The sequence below is a fragment of the Balaenoptera acutorostrata genome, chromosome 3 (assembly GCF_949987535.1).
Source record: "Balaenoptera acutorostrata chromosome 3, mBalAcu1.1, whole genome shotgun sequence".
NCBI classification, from domain to species: Eukaryota; Metazoa; Chordata; class Mammalia; order Artiodactyla; family Balaenopteridae; genus Balaenoptera; species Balaenoptera acutorostrata.
In genome coordinates, this window is record NC_080066.1 from 104,205,117 (window position 1) to 104,226,563 (window position 21,447).

At 51.8% G+C, this 21,447-nt stretch overlaps 1 protein-coding gene across 3 annotated transcripts in view; it reads right to left on the minus strand.

Annotated features, from left to right (window-relative positions):
* Positions 1-2,023: 2,023 nt before the first annotated feature.
* The window catches only part of TEP1 (telomerase associated protein 1), a 40,773-nt gene continuing 21,349 nt past the window's right edge, over positions 2,024-21,447 (minus strand). The window contains exons 16-55 of one of the 3 annotated variants that reach the window (XM_007180475.2): positions 20,569-20,699; positions 20,183-20,242; positions 18,799-18,957; positions 17,904-18,080; positions 17,598-17,718; positions 16,909-17,033; positions 16,525-16,638; positions 16,313-16,430; positions 15,961-16,155; positions 15,660-15,835; positions 15,417-15,573; positions 15,128-15,307; positions 14,568-14,660; positions 14,142-14,274; positions 13,852-14,002; positions 13,467-13,600; positions 13,193-13,281; positions 12,790-12,904; positions 12,104-12,344; positions 11,785-11,908; positions 10,719-10,843; positions 10,499-10,598; positions 10,134-10,289; positions 9,775-9,987; positions 9,405-9,558; positions 9,083-9,295; positions 8,288-8,448; positions 7,935-8,048; positions 6,841-6,948; positions 6,329-6,461; positions 6,169-6,245; positions 5,930-6,062; positions 5,654-5,790; positions 5,370-5,494; positions 4,116-4,259; positions 3,873-3,969; positions 3,034-3,139; positions 2,722-2,927; positions 2,488-2,592; positions 2,024-2,256 (exon numbers count right to left, since the gene is read on the minus strand). In XM_007180475.2, coding sequence (XP_007180537.2) covers positions 2,134-2,256; positions 2,488-2,592; positions 2,722-2,927; positions 3,034-3,139; positions 3,873-3,969; positions 4,116-4,259; positions 5,370-5,494; positions 5,654-5,790; positions 5,930-6,062; positions 6,169-6,245; positions 6,329-6,461; positions 6,841-6,948; positions 7,935-8,048; positions 8,288-8,448; positions 9,083-9,295; positions 9,405-9,558; positions 9,775-9,987; positions 10,134-10,289; positions 10,499-10,598; positions 10,719-10,843; positions 11,785-11,908; positions 12,104-12,344; positions 12,790-12,904; positions 13,193-13,281; positions 13,467-13,600; positions 13,852-14,002; positions 14,142-14,274; positions 14,568-14,660; positions 15,128-15,307; positions 15,417-15,573; positions 15,660-15,835; positions 15,961-16,155; positions 16,313-16,430; positions 16,525-16,638; positions 16,909-17,033; positions 17,598-17,718; positions 17,904-18,080; positions 18,799-18,957; positions 20,183-20,242; positions 20,569-20,699 — 5,523 coding nt within the window. In that variant the 3' untranslated portion in view covers positions 2,024-2,133. Of the gene's footprint in view, positions 2,257-2,487; positions 2,593-2,721; positions 2,928-3,033; positions 3,140-3,872; positions 3,970-4,115; positions 4,260-5,369; positions 5,495-5,653; positions 5,791-5,929; positions 6,063-6,168; positions 6,246-6,328; positions 6,462-6,840; positions 6,949-7,934; positions 8,049-8,287; positions 8,449-9,082; positions 9,296-9,404; positions 9,559-9,774; positions 9,988-10,133; positions 10,290-10,498; positions 10,599-10,718; positions 10,844-11,784; positions 11,909-12,103; positions 12,345-12,789; positions 12,905-13,192; positions 13,282-13,466; positions 13,601-13,851; positions 14,003-14,141; positions 14,275-14,567; positions 14,661-15,127; positions 15,308-15,416; positions 15,574-15,659; positions 15,836-15,960; positions 16,156-16,312; positions 16,431-16,524; positions 16,639-16,908; positions 17,034-17,597; positions 17,719-17,903; positions 18,081-18,798; positions 18,958-20,182; positions 20,243-20,568; positions 20,700-21,447 lie in introns of those variants that run through there. The other 2 variants (XM_028166064.2, XR_003623245.2) reach the window with 2 other exon arrangements.

Here is a 21,447-nt window from a genome sequence, read left to right on the forward strand (position 1 = left end):
TCGTAAAATATAATAAAAATGAAGTACCAGGAAAATGAACCATCAAGAATTTGTGGAATAGCACTGGTCCACAAACCAAACTTTGAATAGATATGTTCTAGATTTCAAAAACAAATTGTGGTGAGAGTTCCCTGATGGCCTAGTGGTTAGGATTCTGGGCTTTCACTGCTGTGGCCCAGGTTCAGTCCCTGGTCGGGGAACTGAGATCCCACAAGCCTCATGGCATGGCCAAAACAAACAAACAAACAAAAAAACCCAAACTGTGCATAGATGTGTAAAAACAGATGTTAAAAACTGACACATGAAAAAGGTGCTTTTGTGGGTTGAAGGAGAAAAGACTGCTCCAGTGTCCTATGATCCTATAATCCAGTGACTATAATTGAACTCATCCAGGCACTGGGAGACACTGAAACTGTTTAATGATAAGAACTCAGAAAATATTTAACGTAAAACCTAAATTGATTTTCCCTTCAACTCCTTTGGGGACATATTTACTGTCACCTAGAACCTGTTCTTCGCTCAGAAGATTATACTTCTGAGCGAAGATTATACAGAAGAAGATTATACAGAAGAAGATTATACAGCAATTATACTTTGGCCTCGCTGTGTATCTCCAAGATAAGAAAGATCACTCCCTTCAGGCGGACCTGGTAAACAAAGCTGAGTCCACTGAGCAAGGTAGGCTTTACTTTCTCCAGCCCCACTCCTCCATCCTCAGCTGGGGTGCCTTTGTAGAATTTTTAGAGCATGGCAGACAGACATCTAGGGCTTCCTCCTGTCCTTGGCCCATGCTTTCAGGGGAACAAAAGGCAAAAGATTGAAACCAGTGACTTCCAGGATGACGCTGTGCCATGGTTCTCTGTAGCATTTCTGGGTAGTAGTATGAATCGTAAGTTTCAAATTACCTTAACTTGGACTTCTAGTCACAAGGTTCATGTAGAGCAGGTAGCCTAGAAGGTATACTTAGAGCCCTTGCGTGAGGCATGTGAGAAAAGATAGAAGCATGACCTATGATTAAAACTTATTAGCTGATGGCATTCCTTATGTCTTTATCCTCAGGCTGAGAGAGAATATGAGGCATTGGTAGAAATAAGATAAAGTCCTTCAGGTGATTTCTCCACGTGAAATCTGGAATCAGGGCAAAGTAAGAATAAAACTGAGTACCCCTCAACTCCCTAAATCCAGAAAACTCTAGACCAGAGTGCAGTGATATGTCTCTGAGAGAACGCTACCAACCCAGGATAAAATCCTGTGATAGCTCTGGCTTATCAGACACAAGTCCTTGACTTCTTGGACACCGAAGACCCTTAACTCTTCCTTAACCCTTAGAAAGAAAGGGCCTCAGGGAACTTCCTCTCCCATAAAATAGAATTACAGGAAAATAAGACGGTCACAGTCCACAGCAAGTCCCTGTGTAGGCATTGTTCCACCCTTCAACTCATTTTATCTTTATGAACTTCAATTTGAGAGGGATACCCTTCTGGGATCTCTTCCAAGAATGCAAATTACTATACCGACTAATGCTTCCAAGTCAAGTGGCTGCCGCTGCCCTGCCAGAGGCTGTGAAAGCCAGAAGACACGTTCTGCTCTCAGTGCCCTGGCTTCTCACCTCTCACCTGGGCAGTTGGCTCTGAGTAGATGGGGCTGTTTCTGTGACAGGAACCTAGTGTTGTCCTGGTTCTATCCCAGTTCTTTGCAGATACCCTGACCAGGGCACAAGTGACTCATTCTTCCTTCTCTTGCTCTTCCTTGAACAAGTGAGAGGTCTTCAGATTTCTGTTCAAACTAAGTGCTGGTCAACATCACTTTCATTCCTCCTCCTGGTAGGAGTCATACCTTTCGGTCCTGGGGCCAGAAAATGACACAAGAATTCTAAAGCATAATTTCAAAGAATACTAAAGATCTGGTTCACTTTCTTGCAGTTCTAGTAAGGATTAATGTTAAATCAGAAAAGAAACATAAGAACATCCATATTCTTCCCTCTTGGTCCAAATCCACATAAGAACACAGGCAGGACTGCATGTGAGATTTTCCGACCTTTTATTTATATAATTGTATCAAGAACGTAGCCACTGGTGTCTTCAGGCTTTGCATCTCTAGCACAAGCGGTCTCTTTGCCCTGAGCAGTGATCTTCATTCCCAGGACAGAAAGTATACATTGCCCTGCGTGTCTCCCACTGCGAGCTGCAGGGTAGAGTTAGGACCCAGCCAAGGTTCCAGGCAGCTCACTGCCCCTTCACATCGGAACAGGCCCAGCTACAATGGGAACAAAAACGGGAGATGTGGGCTACAAGCCTAGGGCCTCCTTACTAACTTATTTGTCTCACACCAATGACTTTTGTTTAGAAACAGGTTAGTTGCACATTATTGCAAGAAGGACAGAAGAAAACAATCTTGATCTTTTGCCCTTTCTTACCCCAAGTTTGCTCTATGACATCCCTTTAGCCCTCCTTACACACACACACACACACACACACACACACTTACGAGCTGCATACTGGGTCTCTCCCACAGTTTAACATCTCTGTCCTTTGAAGCTGTCACCAGCAACTCAGGCAGCACGTGGAGGGCTGTGACAGAGCCCGTGTGAATCTTAGGGAGGGAGGGGAAGAGGTGTGGTGAGTTCTCAGTGGACCCTCCTCAGACAAGGAAGCAGAGAAGTCCACTGGGTCAGACCTAGAGCCTCCTCCCCAACGTCTGTGACCTTTCCCCCAAACTCACCTTTCTACGCTGCCGTGTCTTTAGCTGTGGGACTGCTGGACGGGTATACGTGTCAGCACATACACATGCATCTGTCCCTGGAGTTCGGGTTTCAGGCATTTCTACTTTTTCCTGCCAGATATTATCTGTGGTCCATTCTCCTTCAACGTTGCATCTAGCTAGGTTCCACAGCGTCCCATCAGAGCTGGCACACAAAAATGAGGACTCTGCCATTTCAAGGGCAGAGTTTGAGCCAGGTCTTAGACTTTGAAGGATCCACCATCCTCCCCTAGGCCACCTCTGGATTCCTTGGGCCCTCCCATCACCACTCACCAGATTCAGGTTTGGCCTGAGTTACCGATATGAGGGTCTTATTAGGATTCTCTAAGCTCAGATCAAATTCCGGGCACTCTTCAAACTCTCCTAATTCCTTTTGGCTCTGTGAAAGGAGAGATCATTTTGATTAGCCTACTTGTATCACTTACTGCTGCCCAGACAAAGCAACTCTTTTCTGCTCTGGGCTGGTCAAGATTTTTTAAAATCGTATCCTAAATACAGTAAAGTACTGATACACAAATCTTAAATGGACATCTTGATAAAATTTTACACGTGTATACATCCATGTAATCCCTGCCCAGATCAAGATGTAGAACATTTCCGTCACCCTTGAAAGTTGCCTTCATGCCCCTTCCCAGTCAATACCAGAGTATCACCACCCCCAAAGCTAACAATATTCTGACTTCTGTCACTATAAATTAGTTTTGCTTGTTCTTGAACTTCATTTAGGTGAAATCATGTAATATGTACTCTTTTGTGTCTGGCTTCTCTCGCCCCACATAATGGCTATGAGATATATCCGTACTGTTCCAGACACTGCTAATACTCACAGTGGCAAGACAAGACAGACATGAAGAAAATGCAATTAAAAAAACTAGGTTTATGGTTTCCCACGATTCTTTTAAACACTAGAATCCTTTTTAGTATCAGTGAAATCTTACAGGGAAACCCAATATAAAATGCTCTTAAGTAGACCTACAGTTGAAGGAAGAGAAGGGGATGTGGAACCAACTGCTTTTCCCTTCCTTCCTCTTATCCTCCATCATGGCCCCAAGGCTTTAAAACATGGGTCCTGGACAAATGTTTGTTTTAACACATACCCAGACAGAACTTACTGAGAAAGAAAGAACTCTAAGTTTCATTGACTGCAGGACAAACACACCATAGTCCTGGTGGGTGGACAACATTATAGGATCTTCTGAATAGCTTCTCCTGGTTTATAAGAAAGAAAGAGGCTAAGCCCAGGAACACCTCTCCGTAAGACCCCAATGTTTGTTCTAGTTAGACCCAAACTCAGGGTAGCCACTAACCCACTTTTCCTCTTTCTCCAGCCCAAGAGAAAACATTTTGGATCTTACCAGATTACAGAGGGCTCATCACCTGGCTTCATGTGCAGTAACTGCAAATCTGCTTTGGCCAAGATGAGGGAGTGACCGTCAGGGACCAGACTTACACCTGTCAGGAACCCTAAGTCCTCCTGCAGAACTCGGTTCAGGTGAAGACTATAGCGCAAAAAAGGATACATGGACAGAGAAAGATTCTACTTTAGTCCACCTCTCTCAGTTCCCCATGAATTCCTCAGGAGTAAAGTATAAAACAAAATGCATCACCGTCCCTACACATTGTGTTCCTCTTTCTGTTTTTGTTATATTAGTATTCATCATACCATCATCACCTTATCTGCTCAAACCAGGAATCTCTAACATTCCTGTCCTTTCCTTCCCTCCTGACCTCCAACTGACTGATAAGCACTGTGGAGTCTACTGGCAACACATGCCTAAATCTTTATCTCTCCTTTTCATCCCCACTGCCCAGGTCAGGGCTCACGTTCTGTCTTCCCTGGACTAGAGCATCAGCTGTAAATGTGGTCGCCCTACGTTTAGTATCTCTCTACCACTAACCATCCTCCATGTGGCCACTAGAGTTCTCTTTCTAAAATTCAGATAATTATTCTGCTCAAAATTCTTAGCATTGTGCCCTCTACAGCCTGGCCCCAGTTTATTTTTTCAACCCAATGCCCCACCACCACTCGCACCAAGAACCCAAAGACTGAGCTATACTCAGAACACACCATGCACTCTCATGCCTCCATGCCTTTTGTTAATGCTACCTCCTCTTCCTAAAAACACCATTCCCTTCCCTTACTGATTCAGAAAACTCCTACTCATCCTCTAAGCCCAATCTCAAATAGCAACTCTTTTGTAAACAGTAAATTTCTTAAATTCTGCAGCCCCAGGAATTTTACATATATGTATATAAAATATATACATATAAAAATATATATATATAAAAAATATATATATATCTTTATTATAGCAGTAATCACTCTGCATATTGTTGGCAGTTTACTTATCTGCACATTCCTGTACTTCGAGCTCCCTTAGTTAAAAATTAATTTCAATCTGGTTCACACTGCCTGGCCCAGAGCTTAGCATAAAGTAGGCACTTGATAATTATTACTTAAATTCACATGATAAGGAGCAGAAAACAATTTCCCGGTGACTTTTTCCTGCTTACTAACATCCTATTGACCTAGTTCAGAAGCAGAAGGGAGTGATTTGAGCAAAATCCCAGATGTAACTGTATTCATTAACCCAGCCACCTCATTTCACCTGAAATTTCTGGGTGCTGAACCCTTCTGCAGTTCCACTTGCCACTCGCTGACTTTTTCATCAGCACTGACAACAATCAAGGTGTGTGCTGAGTACCAGATCAGAGCACTGATGCGGCCTGGAGCCTAGTGAATACAAGTTTATTTCAGTATTTCTGAAGAACCAGGATTAACCTTCTTCCCCATCCCAGGCATCTACGCAACCTCTAACCCCGGCACATACCATCAGATGCACAGCCAGGGCAGAATTCACATAAACAAAGAACTGAAGTTGACCCGACTCACCTGTGCTGTGGCCACAGCCTCAGCTTCCTGCCACAAGGTGAGCTCCCCAGCTTGATTCCCAGACACTGCTCTAGAACCGTCTGGCGCCCAGGCCACAGCAGTGAGGGCTGCATGACTCCTGGGTATATATGTGTCATCTGGAGAAGAAAGGAAGTGATGCATTAGGAGCTGGACCACTGCTGGGATACAAGAGGAGATAGCAGGCTACGCTTGACCTTCTGGGTCCGACTAACACACCCCCCTTTCACACCTTGCGTCTCTCCACACCTCACTCACCTGCTTCTTCGGGTACCTGCCAGAGCTGTACGGAACCATCCTCTGAGGCGGTCAGCAGGAGGCCTGAGGTTTCTGAAACAGCAGCTGCACTGACTGGGCCACTGTGTCCCAGGAGGGTGTGTGTTTGAAACACCTAGGAGGAAAGGATGGAGACGGAACAGTGGGGAGGTGACACAACAGGATGTGGTCCTATCATCCCCTCTCCGCTGCCGCCACCCAAGGCCTTTCAGGGGACTCACCAAGAGTGGATGCCACAACCGTGTGGCCCCATCCAATCCCACAGTTACCACCAGAAGCTCTGACCCCAGCTGGCCAGCTGAGAAGACACAGAAACGGAGTCAGGAGAAGGGGAGAAGGGAACAGGCAGCGGGGACGGGAAGGTGGCTGACATTTCATTACCTGCACCGGGCTCTAGGGCAGCTGCACAGTGGCTGATGGGTCCTGAGTGAGCAGCGATGCTGGTCATCTCCACACCCTGATGGTCCCACACTTTCAAGGTCCCATCTCGGCCCACAGATACCACGTGCTCCTCCTGCCCCAGAGCACAGGATCAGAGAAGAGTCACACTGAGCGGGACGTGGGAATTACGACTCCCGCCACAGAGGTGTGGGCTCAGCATTAAGAGCCTAGAAGATGTCAAAGAATGAGGACACCCCGGAGAGTGGGGCTGGGAGGCTCATGACTACCATCATGCCACGAGGTCATGATACTGAGATACTGTGTTTTCACGCTCTCCCTACCCTCACACCAACCCTCAGCCTCAACACCCTAATCCTGCTCTAATTCAGGCCCAAGCATCTCACTCTTTATACTCCTTTTGCCTTTGGGATTAGATACGCAATGCATCCAGTCTCCCAAAGCCCCCTTAACCTTCCCAGGGACCCCCAGTGAGCTCTCCACTGCCTTCTCACCACGGCCAGCACGGCGCTCACGGCACTCTGGTGACCCAGGAACTGACCAAGCTGCTGTCTCGACTCTGGGTCCCACAGCCCTACAGAGCCATCACTGGAGCAGGAGACCTGCAGAGTCAGAGGGCAGAGGAGTGGAATAATCAGCATCCCTCCAGCATTTCTCTGTACTTGTAACGTAGGGTGGAGGGCTGTAAGCCTGGTGATTAACAGCAAGGGCTGTCCTGGGTTCAAATCCTAGTTCCACCATTCATTGCTTGGTGACCTGGGGCAAGTTCATCTCTCTGGGCCTCAGGCTTCTCATCTATTGAACTAGGATAATGACAGTGTACCTACTGATATGGGGCTGAAGCATCTACGTAAAGGACTTAGCAGGATGCCCGGTACATAGTGAGCATAGAATAAATAGTAGCTATTGTCCTTGTTATTAACATAATGTCAGTCAACAACAACTTTGTCTCACCCCGACAAAGGTGAGACGTCTGCAACGCTCAGGAGAGATCTGGCTGCCTAGAAGTCAGGGGTAGGACAGACTATGACAAGTCTATTCAATTGCTACTCATTTCTTTTTGAGAACAACAGGGACTCTGCGTTGGAAAACTAGGCTTTACCAACGCCGAGTGCATAATTTGAGACCCATTTTTCACTTAGGACCAAAGAAATCATAGCAGTACCTTTACCTGCAGGGACAGGGCATCCTAAGCCCCTGGGGAGACAGTTCTGTGTTCTTGTTAAGAGCATGGGCTTTCTTATCATAAAGTTTACTGGCTCAGCTTCTTCACTTACATGACCTTGGAAATGGTCTTTAATCTAGCTGAGCTCAATATCCTTGTCTATGAAATAGAGAGAATAGTAGTATCTTCTTTATGGGGTGTTGTAAAGACTAAATGAGGCCATATATGCGAAGGGCTTAATCCAATGTCTGGCACATACTAAGTGCTCAATAAACGTGAGCTATTATACTGAGTGTTAGAAAATTATATTAACACTATAATACTATATTATAACCGGGTATTAGGAACAGGATGAGGTAGGATGTGTTGTCTTCCCCCAGGAACCCTGCTGAGCTTTGTGCCACCGCCCACCCCTTCACTCACCACGAGGTTGTCTTTGGTCCAGGCACAGCCAGTGACCCAGTCTCGGTGACAGGCAGAGAAGGAGCAAATCAGAACAGGGGCTTTGGGTGTCCTCACATCCCAGCAGAGCAGACTCTGGACAGGCCCCAAGAGAGGAAGCCATCAGGACCATAGGACAGAGGTAGGAACACCAGGGCCATCTCAGGCAAAAAATTTCAAGGAAAGGGGGAATATCAAAGGAGGACGGGTGGACAGATCCCATACAGGCCACTGAGCAAAGCAAAAAGCTGGAGGAAGCAGTGGGAAGTGAGCTGCTCAGGAATCCAGGACCAGAGGGGCTGGGGGCCCATGGGGAGGAGGGCCCTGCAGCTCACCCGATCCCTGCCCCCGGTGGCCAGGCTGCATCCATCAGTGCTGAAGCTACAGCAGCTTACGGGGCCCTCGTGTCCCCGGAGCTCAGTGCCACAGGGAAAGTCTTCTGTCTTTTGTGGCAAAGCCAGCAACTGCCTTGGCCACAGCCGTACTGTGAAGTCCTCTGCATTAGAAATGGGGAGAGAGGAAGATTTTCTGAAAGAGGAAGTGACACAGGCCTGGGAGGCCAAAGACAAAGGCAATCATGGGGGCTGAAGGTGATGTCTGAGGGCACAGCTCCAAGGGAGGGACGCCGTGAGTCCCACCCAGGCCCTGGACGAGGACCAGTCACCATGTGAGGGCACAGGACAGGAATGCCAGGCACTCCCAGCTCCGGCTCTGTGGCTGTCTCCTTCTAACTCCCGACTGCACCTCCGCACCCTCCTCTTCTAAAGTGCACAGTGTCACTTTGAACAAGCCTCTTACCTAGAGAGGACTAAGGCCATTTTCACCTTAACGTCTCTCTCTTCTCCTAAGGGAAACCCATCCCTTTTACACAGCAAAATCCCCCACTAGGCAGAAACTCAAAGGGTGACAGGAATTACAAAGAGGTCCCAGAATCAGGGTTAGGGAACAAGAAGAAACAGTCTAGACTGATTATGCAAGATAAATGCATTTAAAAGCACTTTGCAAGTTGTAAAAAAAAGTTATATAGGTGTGTGTATTTTCATGCATACATATACATACAAATTGAAGAAAGGTGTCAGCATATTTGAAAGGAACAGTGATTCACGACCCTGCGCATTGCCCAGCCGTACCTGAGGCAGCAGCCAAGAGTTCCTGGGACGTGGCCAGTGCCAGCACAGGCTTCCGGTGTCTGGACAAGCGCCAGAGGGACTGAAGGGAGCCTCCCTGGAGCATCCAGCCCTGCAGGGCCCCATCTTCTGCACCGCTCGCCAACACCTTAGGGCTGAGCCAGGCCAGTGCAGACACTGCCACATCTAGCGCTTGACACTGAGCCCCCTGGGAACCTAGAGAATGAGGGACAACAACAGAGTAAGATGCTTGGAAAGGGGGCCAGAGTTGGGGGAGAGGGGCCCTTTCCAGGCTCAGACACTCCAACCCTTCTCCCTCCAGTACCTGAAGAGATTGTGTAGATCCGAATGCCATCTGCTCGGTACCCAACAGCCACCTGATCACCATCTGGGCTGAGGGCCACGGAGAGGGCAGAAGAGAGAGAGGGGGAACCTAGGCGCCCACGGGGACGACCCAGAGACCCGGACCACACCTGAACCTGAGGGCCAAGAAAGGGGCTTAAAGATAACCCACCCCCCATTAAAGTCCTCCTTCCAGAGACTCATCTCCGAGAGCTACTGTGCACGAACCGCACCCCCTCCCTGTAGCACAAGCTCCTCCAGACTCCTCGGCAAAGGCGCCACCCTCCCCCAAATAGTCCCACACCTTTGCACCCCCCTCCTCATAGCCCACCGCCAGCCCTCTGTAACCTGACCTTGCCATCCTCTCCAGCCGTCAGTAACTGGCACCCAGCACGCAGGAAAAGGGCAGCAGTAACAAAGCCATGGTGCGCAGGGAAGGCAGCCAGCTGTGTCCCCTCCTGCCAGACCCAGAGCTCCACCATCCCGTCCAGCCGGCCCACAGCTACAGCCCGCCCAGACACACTGAAGGCCAAGGCACGGACAGAGGCTCCTGGGGCCCCCAGTTCCTGCGTGGAGAGGTAGAAACTGGAACGTCAGGGCCCTGCTCTCAACCCAAACCAAGAGTGACCCAGGATGCAGGTGTCCGCCATTTCCCACCCTCCACTCCCACCCTCCCACGCTTCCTTCCCCAGGGCCAGCCGGCTCCTCTCACCTTGGTGACTTTGAGCCCATCCACCTGGAAGAAGCTGAAAGTGCCAGCCCAGCTGCCAACGGCTATCACCTGCCCCTCTGGGTGGAAAGCGATGCAGTTGAGGGGCTTGGGACAGGTGTGCTGGGAGGCCAGCTGCCCGCGGACTGTGTCCCACAGCTGGAGGAGAGAGAAGGGGAGGAGGACTCAGGGTGCTGAACACAGACGCCTGAGCTGCTCAGTCCCAGAGCTCCAGGGGCCACCTTGTCCAATCCCCTGCCCTCAGCAGGCCAGGCAGCCAGAGCCTCTGCCGCGCTGAGGAGAACAACTTCACAGGGCTGACTCCGAGTTCAGGGCCGCTTTCACCACCACAGCCCCCTGGTCGTTACCTTCAGGCCTCCCCCCAGGCACACGGTGGCCAGAAGCCGGCCGTCTGGGCCCAGGCAGCAGCCGGTGATCTGGTGCTGGTGAGCCTTGATCTGGAGCACCCTATCCCAGGGAGACAAGGTCAGGGGCCCCGGGCCACAGACTCCCTCCTCATCCCCCTCCCCCCCTGGGCTTCCAACAAACAGGGACGGCCCTCACGCTGAGACGTGAGGAGCCCCTTACCGACAACCGTGCTGCAGGTCCCAGAGCTCCAGGAGCCCGTCAAAGCCAGTAAGAAAGAGGGCGTTGTCGGAGAGGAACGAACAAGAGGAGACCCCATCACAGCCACTCACCACAGACCTCTCCTCCTGTGACAGTGAGCGGGGAAGCGCCCTCAGGACACTCCCCTGACCACTCCATGTCCAGCCCCTCCGAGCCCCAACCAGGAAGGAGGCAATGGCTAGAAGGGCTGGAGCCCTTAGCTCTCCACACTCCCTGCTAAGTCTCAAACTCTGGCCCTCTGGCCCTCTGGCCCTCTGGCCCTCTGGCCCCACAGCAGGAGCCCCTGTGAAAAGTGCAAAGCTTTGGGCCCTACTCCAGACCTAGGCCAAGCTCGAACAGCTTCAAGTGGGACCTCACGATCCAAGTGAGGTCACACAGTCCCCCTCACTTCAAACCCCATACGTAACCCCGAGTCACAGAAGGTTTGGTGCTTCTGAGGCGAGAATGACGTCACACACACGCCTGTGGGGGGCAGGGGGCACTGACATGGGCGGAAGAGGAGACGGCGGCTGTGGCTGCAGAACCCACCTCTCCAGCCTAACCTACTACCGCCCCGTCTCACACACACTCTGCTGCCACTGTTCTCAGCAACTTAGAGGGAACATCCCCCCAGCGTCTTCGCCCGGGCTCCTCGCTCAACCCGGAACGCCTCCCCCTCTCCATCCTATGTCCTCCAGTAACTGCACAACTCACTTAGCTCTTACCTATGCCACATGGCTATCTTTTGGTTCCCTTTTTACCTTGTATGCCTTGTTTTTCAACAAAACTGACCACCTGGCGGGCAAAGACAATGTCCTAAGCCCTGCGTTCCCTGCAGTGCTTAGTACGGTGCCTTGGAAAGAAGGTATACAGCAAGCATTTGCTGTGGGATTGGTTTTTTGACCAAGCCCTTGTGATCTGACGTGAGGAAAGTAAAGTTGCTGAATCAAACAGGGTGATAACAGGTGGGTTTGGCTTGCCTCGGGCTTGGGGCGCGGGACGTGAGGCTTTTCTGAAGGTAAATCCCACCCCGCCTTGCGTGTCGTACCTGCCAGGTTCTCAGGTCCAACAGGTAAACCGTCCCACTGGCAGTGCCCACAGCTGCTCTTTGCCCACTGGGGGAGAAGGCCACAGCTGTGGGGGATGAGGAAACTGCCAGGGACAGGCTGGAGCTAGAGGAAGAACAGCAAGAAAGGGAGGAGATGAGGAATGAGGGGAAGGAAGAGGATGGGAATTCGTTTCTGCATTTCTGGGCCTGAATCCCCCTCTCCATGGTGACTGCGGTCTGTTCTTTACTCTCCAGTTTCAGAGAGGGCTGCAGCTTGCTCTCTGGCAGGTTTGCCAGCATCTGGGGTCAAGGGTTTTACCTTTGCTGGCCCCTCATGGTCTGGGGTTTATTAAGCCAACGTAGCATGTGCTGGAGGTGCCATCGCTGGCAGAGCTGGGGGGCCTGGCGGCAAAGGGGCGAGTCCAGAGGCTGGTTGGCTGCCTGCTGGTGCAGGAGCAGTGGGTACTGGCTGAGGACTGAAGCCTGCTGCCTCAGGAAGGTGTGAAATACAGCAACATCAGCCTCAGGAAGCTTCTGTTCCTCGTCAGGGACTGAGGAAGCTATAGAAGAGATGTGGGGTGTCACTGGAGAGCCAGCCTGGACCCCCATTCACCCCAGCACCAAGTCAATCATATGATGTGTCTAAAATGCTAAGTCTCAAAGTGTGGCCCTCTGGTCCCACATCAGGAACATCTGTTAAAAGGACAAAGCTTTGGGTCCCACTCCAGACCTAGGAAACCAGAATCTGGGGATGCAGGGATCAGCAGTTTCAACAAGTTTCCCAGGTAATTGTAGGCCCACTAAATAAAGTGTGAGAGCCTCTGGTTTAAGAGACCTAAGCAAAAGGTCTCCCGAGAATCACTTGCTTACCCTCTTGGCCTCTTCACCTTGGAACAGAAGTTCAACTGTTCTTTCCATTACACCTCCCTCTGAGCAGGCCCCCCCCCCATGAACACACCCAGGAGCCACAGCTTGGAGAAGACTCCACCCTGTAACTCATCTCACCATAGAGGGCATGGGCCTCCAAGAGCTGAGAGATCAGACCCAGGTCCAGGTGTGCAGCCACCACGTGGAGACTGGTAAGGAACTTTGCAAGAAAGCCACGGTTCCCGCTCTGGAGCTGGGAAAAGTCAGACTGGATTCATGAGGGATGTGATGAGGCTGGTGAGGAGGGACAGTTTAGTCTTGGACCCTGCCTGTGCAGCTAAGGCCTAGACTTAGGAGCTGGGACAAAGGACCTGAAGGACGAGGGCAGGAAAACTGAAAGGAGAAAGGTACACGGCGTTTGGGAAGGGGGTGGGGGTGATAACGGCAGTGGGGATGATGGTGGCGGTCACGGGGGAGAGGGGTCTCAGAAGAGCCAAAGAAGTTCCTTGGGAGAGGGTGCCTGTAGGGTCTGGGGACTAACCAGGTGATACGGCAGGTCTCCCAGAGCTTCAGGAGGGCAACTTCGGAAGGTACCTGAGGCATCAGGGTCACATGTCTTCCAGAGCTGAGCTGCAGGTGTGGGTCACAGGAACAGACACTGAGACGGGCTTGGCCCTGAAGCATCTCCAAAGATCACATCCCTCAGGCTACAGCAAGAGCCATCCACCCCCTGGGGTAGCAGGTGAGAGGGCCAGCCGATGTGGAGCACCAGGTCCCACGGTCAGTGTCCCGGGGGTTAACTGGGCTACAGTCACCTGCGATGAGGATGTGTGCCGTCTTCTCCAGCTCTGGCCTCTTCCCATAGCGGCATTTAGCGGCTGTTCTCAGGGGACCATCACGGAGGCAAAGCCGGGCACCAGGGCGCTCCAGGGGTCCCTCCCCTAGCAAACTGATCCCGTGTGAGGGAGAGAAGGCAGGACAAGAGGGAGGAGGCCTGTAAGTGAGCGTCTGGCACAGCTGTGGGTTCCCATTCCCACCTCAAACAGTGGTAACTTGAGTGACAGCCATTCAGGGTCTGGTAGACAAGTGTCAGGGGCTATACGGAGGGAAGGGTAGGATGAAGAGAGGATCACATGGGGCCCTGGCTCAAAGACAGGGAGGTACAGAAGTTAGTGGGAGCTCAGCTGGGGGCACCTATACCTGCGCAGACTCTGGACGAGGTAGGCCAACGAACCCATGGGGTAGGGGTCCCCGCTGTTACCAGCAGCCACTGCTTCTTCCCAGGTCTTGGTCCCCCTGGGAAGTATCCGCCATGCGCTCAACACTCCATGCAACTGGTCCACAGTCAGACCTAAAAACCCAAGCTCTCTGAGGCCCTAAACCACGCAATGTACCCATCCCCATGACACCTAGTCCCTCCTTGCACCGCTTGCTGAGGCCCCAGCTGAACTGAAGGTCATCCGACCCCTGAGCCCACTCCAAGTACTGACCGCTGCGTGTGACCTCAAGAGTGGCCAAGGCTTGGGGAAAGACATCAGGGCCATGCTCTTGTTCCAAGGTGCCCAGGATGTGCTGCAGCAGCAGAGGGACAGTAGCGGGCAGGGTCCGGAGTCTCTCAGACACCTGGGAGGGGACAGGGAGGGGCCTGAGTCAGTCAGGGGAGGGGGAGAAGCAGCTTTGGTTGTGTAGGGGAGGGGACAGCAGAAAAAACCGTGGGAAGGGATGACAAGGAAAGAGCGACACTGGTGGGAGAGAAGCAGGGCTGGGGGGTGTGGACGAGGAATGGGTGATCACATGATGGCAAAGGATGAGGGTGGGAGAAGGGGAGGGATGGGGATGCAAGGGGCTGAGTGGAGACTGGGAAGTGGGATTAGGACTTAGAAGATGAAGAGTGAGCGTTCACATCCTCCACTGACCTGCTCAAAGAGCGTGAAGAGCCTCAGGTGATCAGTGACCAAGCGCAGGTAGAATGGCAGGGCTGACCCTCGCTTCACCAGCAGCAGCTGCATCTGAAGACTCAGAGGACTCAGCACAAGGACCAGAGAGCCTGCCCACAGCCAGCCCTCCACCCGCTGCCCTCCGTCCTGGCACCAAGCCCAGTGCGGGGCAGCTTCTCCTCTAAGAGCCGCCACCGGGGAAGAGACCCGTGGCCTCACCGCAGGACACAGCCATCCCTGCCCTGCACTGCTCTAGCCAGCCAGCTCCGCTTTCAGAAAACCCCCCGTGGTTCAGCCTACCCCATTCGACAGCCACAGCTTTCTCCTGCCCTCGCCCGGACAGGCCCTGGAGAGGCCATTCACCAGGAGAAAAGGAATGGGTGACATTATAAGGAATCGCAGTTATCTTATTGACAACTTCCCTCGGCTGAGAAAATGAAGGAGCTGGTCTGCGTGGGCAGCTGCTAGCTTCAGCACCCGGGGTTCTCCCAGCTCCCAGATTCACCCCACACACCCACCCGCCCTGGCCTACACCCAACCTGGTTGTTAAAAGGTGACTCTTCCAGCCGCTTCCCGTACAGGGCCAGCTCCTCTCGCACCAGCCGGGCCCGGGCAGACGGCTCCAGAGGCCCCAGGGCCACCACATGGGCACCTCGGCTCTGCTCGAGTGTCTCCCCCAGGGCGGAATCACTGGACACACTCAGCACCAGGTGCACCCACTGTGGGATTTGGGCAACGGGGTAAAAGCGTTGAAGGAAAAGGAGGAGAAGGCTGTTGGAGAGGTCCCTCTCCCTACTGCGTCCCACCCCACCTCCTTCTCACACTTACCCGGGGGAGGGTCTTAGGGATCCAGTCCGAGATCAGCCGCCCATGTTTGTCCACCAACCTGTCGACCCCATCAATGATCAGCACCAGAGGCTGGCCAGTTTTCAGGGACTGAGCGGACTTGGGCAGCAGCCTCTGCTGCAGCTCCCACACCAGGCCCCTGTGTATGGAGGAGGAGGACCAAGGTCGGCGGGGGTGGTGTCACGTGCTATCAACAAGGCTGGGCTAAGTGGGGGAGAAACACACCGGTACGTGCTGGGGAGGGCACTTGGCTCTTGCAGCTGGCTATGCAGATAGGCACAGAGGCGTCTGAGCAAGATGAGGACAAGACCCTGGTCAGGGCGGGCCCCTGAAAAGTGGAAGAAGACTAAGGGGGCCACCGGGGCCCCATCAGGAGCTTGCAGGGCTGACACAAGGGATGCCTGCATGGGAAGAGACCAGAAAACACGGTCACATTTCACATGCACAAGCTCCCTGTTTCCCACCTCCTTAGCCCTCCTGAGCTCACACAGCCCTCCCTCCTGTCCAGGCCTCTGAGACTCTGTACCAGGAAGGTGGTCTTGCCCTGTCCCGACTGCCCGGTCACCAGGCTCAGCCTCCCCTGGTGCCGCATCAGCTTCTGCACTGTGTCCCGAAGCAGGCGTGGTCGGGCAGGGCTCGGTGGGTTCTTCAGCTGCTGAAAGGCGGCCTGGACCAAGTCATCATCCTGGATAGGCACTGTCTGCTCCGGCTGGGCCGCAGGCTGAGAACACATGGGGCAGTGACTATCTATACTTCCATGCTCCTCAGGACCCCAGGCCTAAAACTCACTGTGTCCCCACCAAGTTACCTCCCACCCAGGACTACCCGGCCCACCCTACCCCCTCTCCACTCCCCTGGCCACCAGAGCTCCTGCTGACCTGTAGATAAAGCTTCTGGATCATATTCCACACATCCCGCAGAACCAGCTGCCCAAACTCCTCCAGCTCCCCAACATAGGGCCGGCCAGCCGCTACACCACCCCACTCACAGCGGTATCTGTAGGCAAAGCGAGCACAAGCGGGGTCACAGCAGGCTGGGCCCCCCTCACCACCTCGCTCCATGCAGATGCTCCCTACCTCTCCCAGCTCACCTGCGACAGGTGATCCCTTCCTGTCTGCTCAGGTAGCTCTTCAGTTCTGAGAGCCGATGGGCAGCCTCTTCAGACTCAGAAATAAAGTCAGACTTCCAGGCATCTGGCACAGAGCTGACCACCAAAGATACCCCAAGAGTGGGGCTGGATTCAGACCCCAGCCTCTCTCCATCCCCAACCACCAGACCTGGCTGTGGTTCCCTGAAACCCCTCAAGTGGAGATCTCCTGCAAGGCTGCTTTGGTGCTGCAAGGCAAGCCTTCTGGTCCCTGTTTCTCCATTCTAGGTCCCCCTCTTGTACTCTGAATGTTATGGACAGAAGACACGTCCACTGAGCCTGTCTGGCCTTCTTTGGAGACTGAGGCCTGGAGGCAACAGAAGGTACCTGAGGAAGCTAGAATCCCGGAAGTAGATGAGAGGCTGGGCAGAGGGCTGCAGGCGGAGGCCCCGATTCAGGAACTGCATCACCTCCATCTCCGTCACAGAGCGACCTGAAGGGTACTGCCGGGCCTGCAGGCAGAGGCCAGAGAGCAGGAAGGTTCAGTCCTGGTCACACGAACCCCTCCTCCAAGACCTGCCAAGACCCCAGGGCCCCTTCATCTCAGTAATGTTCCTCTCTCCCTCCAGATACAAGCCAATAAAATATAGCTAATAGCTAACGTTGATTGAATGCCTTTCACATGTTGAGCATTTTTTTTGAGCATTTAAAAAATAGATTTCTAATTCTTATAATAACCCTGCAATGTAGACATCACTGTTTCTCTTTAATATATGAAGAAGTTGAGGCTAGATTAAGATAAACCATTTTCCATAAAGCTGCACAATGACAGAAGGGAGATCAGAACCCAGCTCTGTCTGACGGCAAAGCCTAATCAGCCCTACCACTTACCTCTCGCACCCCATGGCCAGCCCAGAGGTATTTCCCAAAGGAATTCCCTCATCTAGGACTTGATCACTCGCAGAACCTCCTACCTGTGTTTCACTTCAAGTCTCAAGGATCTGCCTGTGCAGAGTCCCAGGGTTCTAGACATACCGAGGCTTCTCGCATCCCTGCCCCAACCTTGTCTGCCTTACCCAGAGGAAGTGAGGATGGTCAGGGAGGCTGTAGTTGGGGGGAACATAGCCATAGCGGGAGCCCAGGATGCCCACAAACAGCTGCGAGTTCTCCACCTCCCCCAGGCACACTTCCAGCTGCCTGCAGGATGGTCATGGGGGCGTCGTGTCAGGGAGACGGGGCTCTGGCTCACAACCGATGGCATCCAAAGAGCACCCCGTACCCTTGGCACTCAGCCACCCTGCAGCCCCAGCCCTGCCCAGGTCAGCTCCCCCACTCAAGCCCCTCATCGCCTACTCAGCCCCTCTTCTCTGTGGCCCCCATACCTGTTCCGACGGGTCTCCTCCTCGGTGACGCCCCAGCGCAGGTCGATGGCATGAAGGCTGATGCAGTGGGGGGCCGCTCGGGCCTGCAGTGCTGGCAGCAGGGACCTCAGCAGCAGGTCCCGCTCCCCATTCATGTCCCGGAAAGTGGAGGAAATGAAAAGCCGGACGCTGCGCCATCTGCAGGAAAGCCAGGGATCAGCCCACAGCCCAGCTCCACACACAGGGCTGTGACCTCCCCTCAGCACTGACAAGCCAGATACAGCAGACTGCAGGGGGGGAGTCCAGCAGGCCTCCAGAGAATAACCTGCTTGTAACCTCAACTGCAGAGCCTAGAAATTAAACCTCACCTGGCGACTGCCAGTGCGAGGGGCGCAGGTTCGGAGAACTAAGATCCCACGTGCCACGCGGCGTGGCCAAACATAAATAAATAAATAAACCCACTTGCCATTTCTCGGGCACCCCTCCTGTGTCAGCAATAATTATTACGCACCTACACTCTGCCCATGTAATGCTCATGACAGCACTGTGAGGTAAGCACAAGCATTACCTCCATTGTACTGATCAAGAAACTACAGCTTAAGACATCAAGCAACTAGCCCAAGTTTCAAGCTACTATGTGGCAAAGCCAGGATGGAAAAGCCAGAGCCTGCGCCCCTGAGCCCTCTGCCTGAGCCCTGGTGCCTGCCACGCGCCTCGCATCCTAACCCCTTTCCCTGGTAGAGAAATGGGCATGCTCACCGTCTGTGTTAGAGACACCCCTACCTGGGAAAGAGGAAGCATTCCTCAGCGAATAGAACAAGCAGCATCCCTACAGTCAGAATTTCAGTCACCTGAGTTTCTCTAGGTTTCGACTGAAGCCCCTCCCAATTCACAAAGGCATAAAACACAGACTGACCCAAGCTGGAAAACAGGAGCCAAGGGGCTTGGAGTATTCTCTTCCAGTGGCCGGAGAGACTGGACCTCTGTCTTCCCTGGGGGTGGTGGAATCTTGAATATTTTGTCCATTTGGCCTACATGTTCTAGAAGGCGGGAGGCCCCACGCTCTGCAATGAACCTGACATAAAGAGTGACAAAATAAATGAGAGCGAAATAGCAGAGTGAGAATCAGGAAGATCTTCCAAGGGGGTAGGGGACAAAGATATGGCTAGATTAGGTTCACCCAGTTAACTGGAGCTCCTTAAGAAGATGACCATAAACAGTAAATGTAGACTTAAAATAAGCGAGGCAGCAGAACCACAGGAATGAAAGAACAAAGAAGAAACCCAGTTATAGCCTCTTCTGCTGTGTGCATGGTTATCATAGGCTTTCTGTTGAGCCAGGGGCGACTGGGCTGAATGAAGATGTAAAGATTAAGATTATTCCAGTCTGGGCTTGATCAGATCTGTACCAGCCATGAAAGCTCCCTGGAGAGGGAGGGAAGTGTATGAGGCTTCCTAACAGGAGTAGGGGGCAATGGGTGGCATCCAAAGGAAAAGGCAGGGGAAAAAACCAAATAAATGGGAATCCTAGTAGCGCAGAGAAAAATAAAGTTAAAAGATTTCTGGATCTGGCATAAATAAATAAAGTTAACATGGAATTTCCTCTGAAACGGAATGGAACAGAGGCCACAGAGAATGAATAGAAGTGACGTGACCAACTCTTGAGTTGTTCCCTTAAAAGCAAACAGCACAATCTCCCATGTCCCCTTTTCTCCTTTCCTGCTAGATGTAATACAAAAATAATGGCTGGAGCTGGAGCAGCCATCATGAACTATGAGGTGGAAGCAGAGTATTTGAGGATGGTAGAGCAACAGATAGAAGATGCCCAGGTCCCTGTAATACTGTGCTGTTGCCATGCCTAGACAGCTGTAAAAGAGGAATAAACTTTTATCTTGCTTTAAAAAGGAAGTGGGGACTTCCCTGGTGGTGCAGTGGTTACGAATCTGCCTGCCAATGCAGGGGACATGGGTTCGATCCCTGGTCCAGGAATTCCTGATCCCACATGCTGCGGAGCAACTAAGCCCGTGTGCTACAACTACTGAAGCCCGTGCGCCTAGAGCCCATGCTCCACAACAAGAGAAGCCACCGCAATGAGAAGCCCGCACACCGCAACGAAGAGTAGCCCCCGCTCGATGCAACTAAAGAAAGCCCGCACACAGCAATGAAGACCCAACGCAGCCAAAAATAAAATAAATAAATTTATTTTAAAAAAAGGAAGTGAATAGAGCAGAGGCCACAGATAATCTCTAAAAGATGTTCTAACAAAGCCCCCAACCTCTCCAGTGTCCATCCTGTACTCACTTCAGTATCCCGTCAGTGCAGCCTGAGAGTGTCACGTCATTGGGATTCAAATCTGTGTATCTGGTAAAGGAAGAGTAGTCACTACCAGTCAGAAACAGTGCCAAGAACACAGAGTCACTGCCCCTAACATCCTAGGATGGACACCCTACCTGTGCACTTTTAATAGGGTTCTGTGCTAGGCTGGGACTGGGGTGGACCATCACGAAGGGGTATGGAGCCAGCCTGAAGACTTCAGAGAAGGTTCTAGCACTTGAAGTGCAATAGAGGTAAGAGACAGAAATGGGGAGGGGTCTGGTGAGTGGGAGTGTCCCACGCTTTAGTAGAGGTAGACGGGAAATATGGATCTCTATCTGCTGGCACTGGGCAAGGAATGTGAGCGCCCTTACAGGTAACCTGTCCTTCTTAGGAGAACACCAACAAAGAGGCACTTGGGATTCACGTGCTGCCAGAAAAGCTGTTTGGCTGCATTTATCAGTTTCTCATTTGTAGTTTGGCCAAAGACGATGACCCTGTCCACCTGTAAGATGAAAAGGGAGGGGCTAAGATGAGGAACAGAGGGATAGTAGAGGTACCAAAGAGCTCAGGACATCAACAGACAGGTCTCTGAGGACTGGGGAATTAGGAGAACTCTGAGGTGGGGGGAAAACGGCCTTTTCTGAGAGCACTCAGGGTGGGAAAGCCCACTCCACCCTGACTTGAGGGGCATCAAAGTAGAGTTTGGGGTTGGCAAGACATGGAAGCAACCTAAGTGTCCATCAACAGATAAATGGATAAGGAAAATGTGGTATATGGGATTCCCTGGCGGTCCAGTGGTTAGAATACCGTGCTCTCACTGCTGAGGGGCTGGGTTCAATCCCTGGTTGGGAAACTAAGATCCCACAAGCCACATGGTACAGCCAAAAAAAAAAAAAAAAAGGAAATATGGTGTGTGTATGTGTGTATATATATATATATATATGTATACACATACATTATATATAAATGTGGTGTATGTATATGCATTTAGTATGTATATACATGTATACATACATACACACACACACAATGGAATACTACTCAGCCATAAAAAAGAACAAAATTTTGCCATTTGCAGCAACATGGGTGGACTTGGAGGGCATTATGCTAAGTGAAATAAGTCAGACAGAGAAAGACAAATACTGTATGATATCAGTTATATGTGGAATCTGAAAAATACAACAAACTAGTGAATAAAACAAAACAGAAGCAAAGTCACAGATACAGAGAACAAACTAGAGGTTACCAGT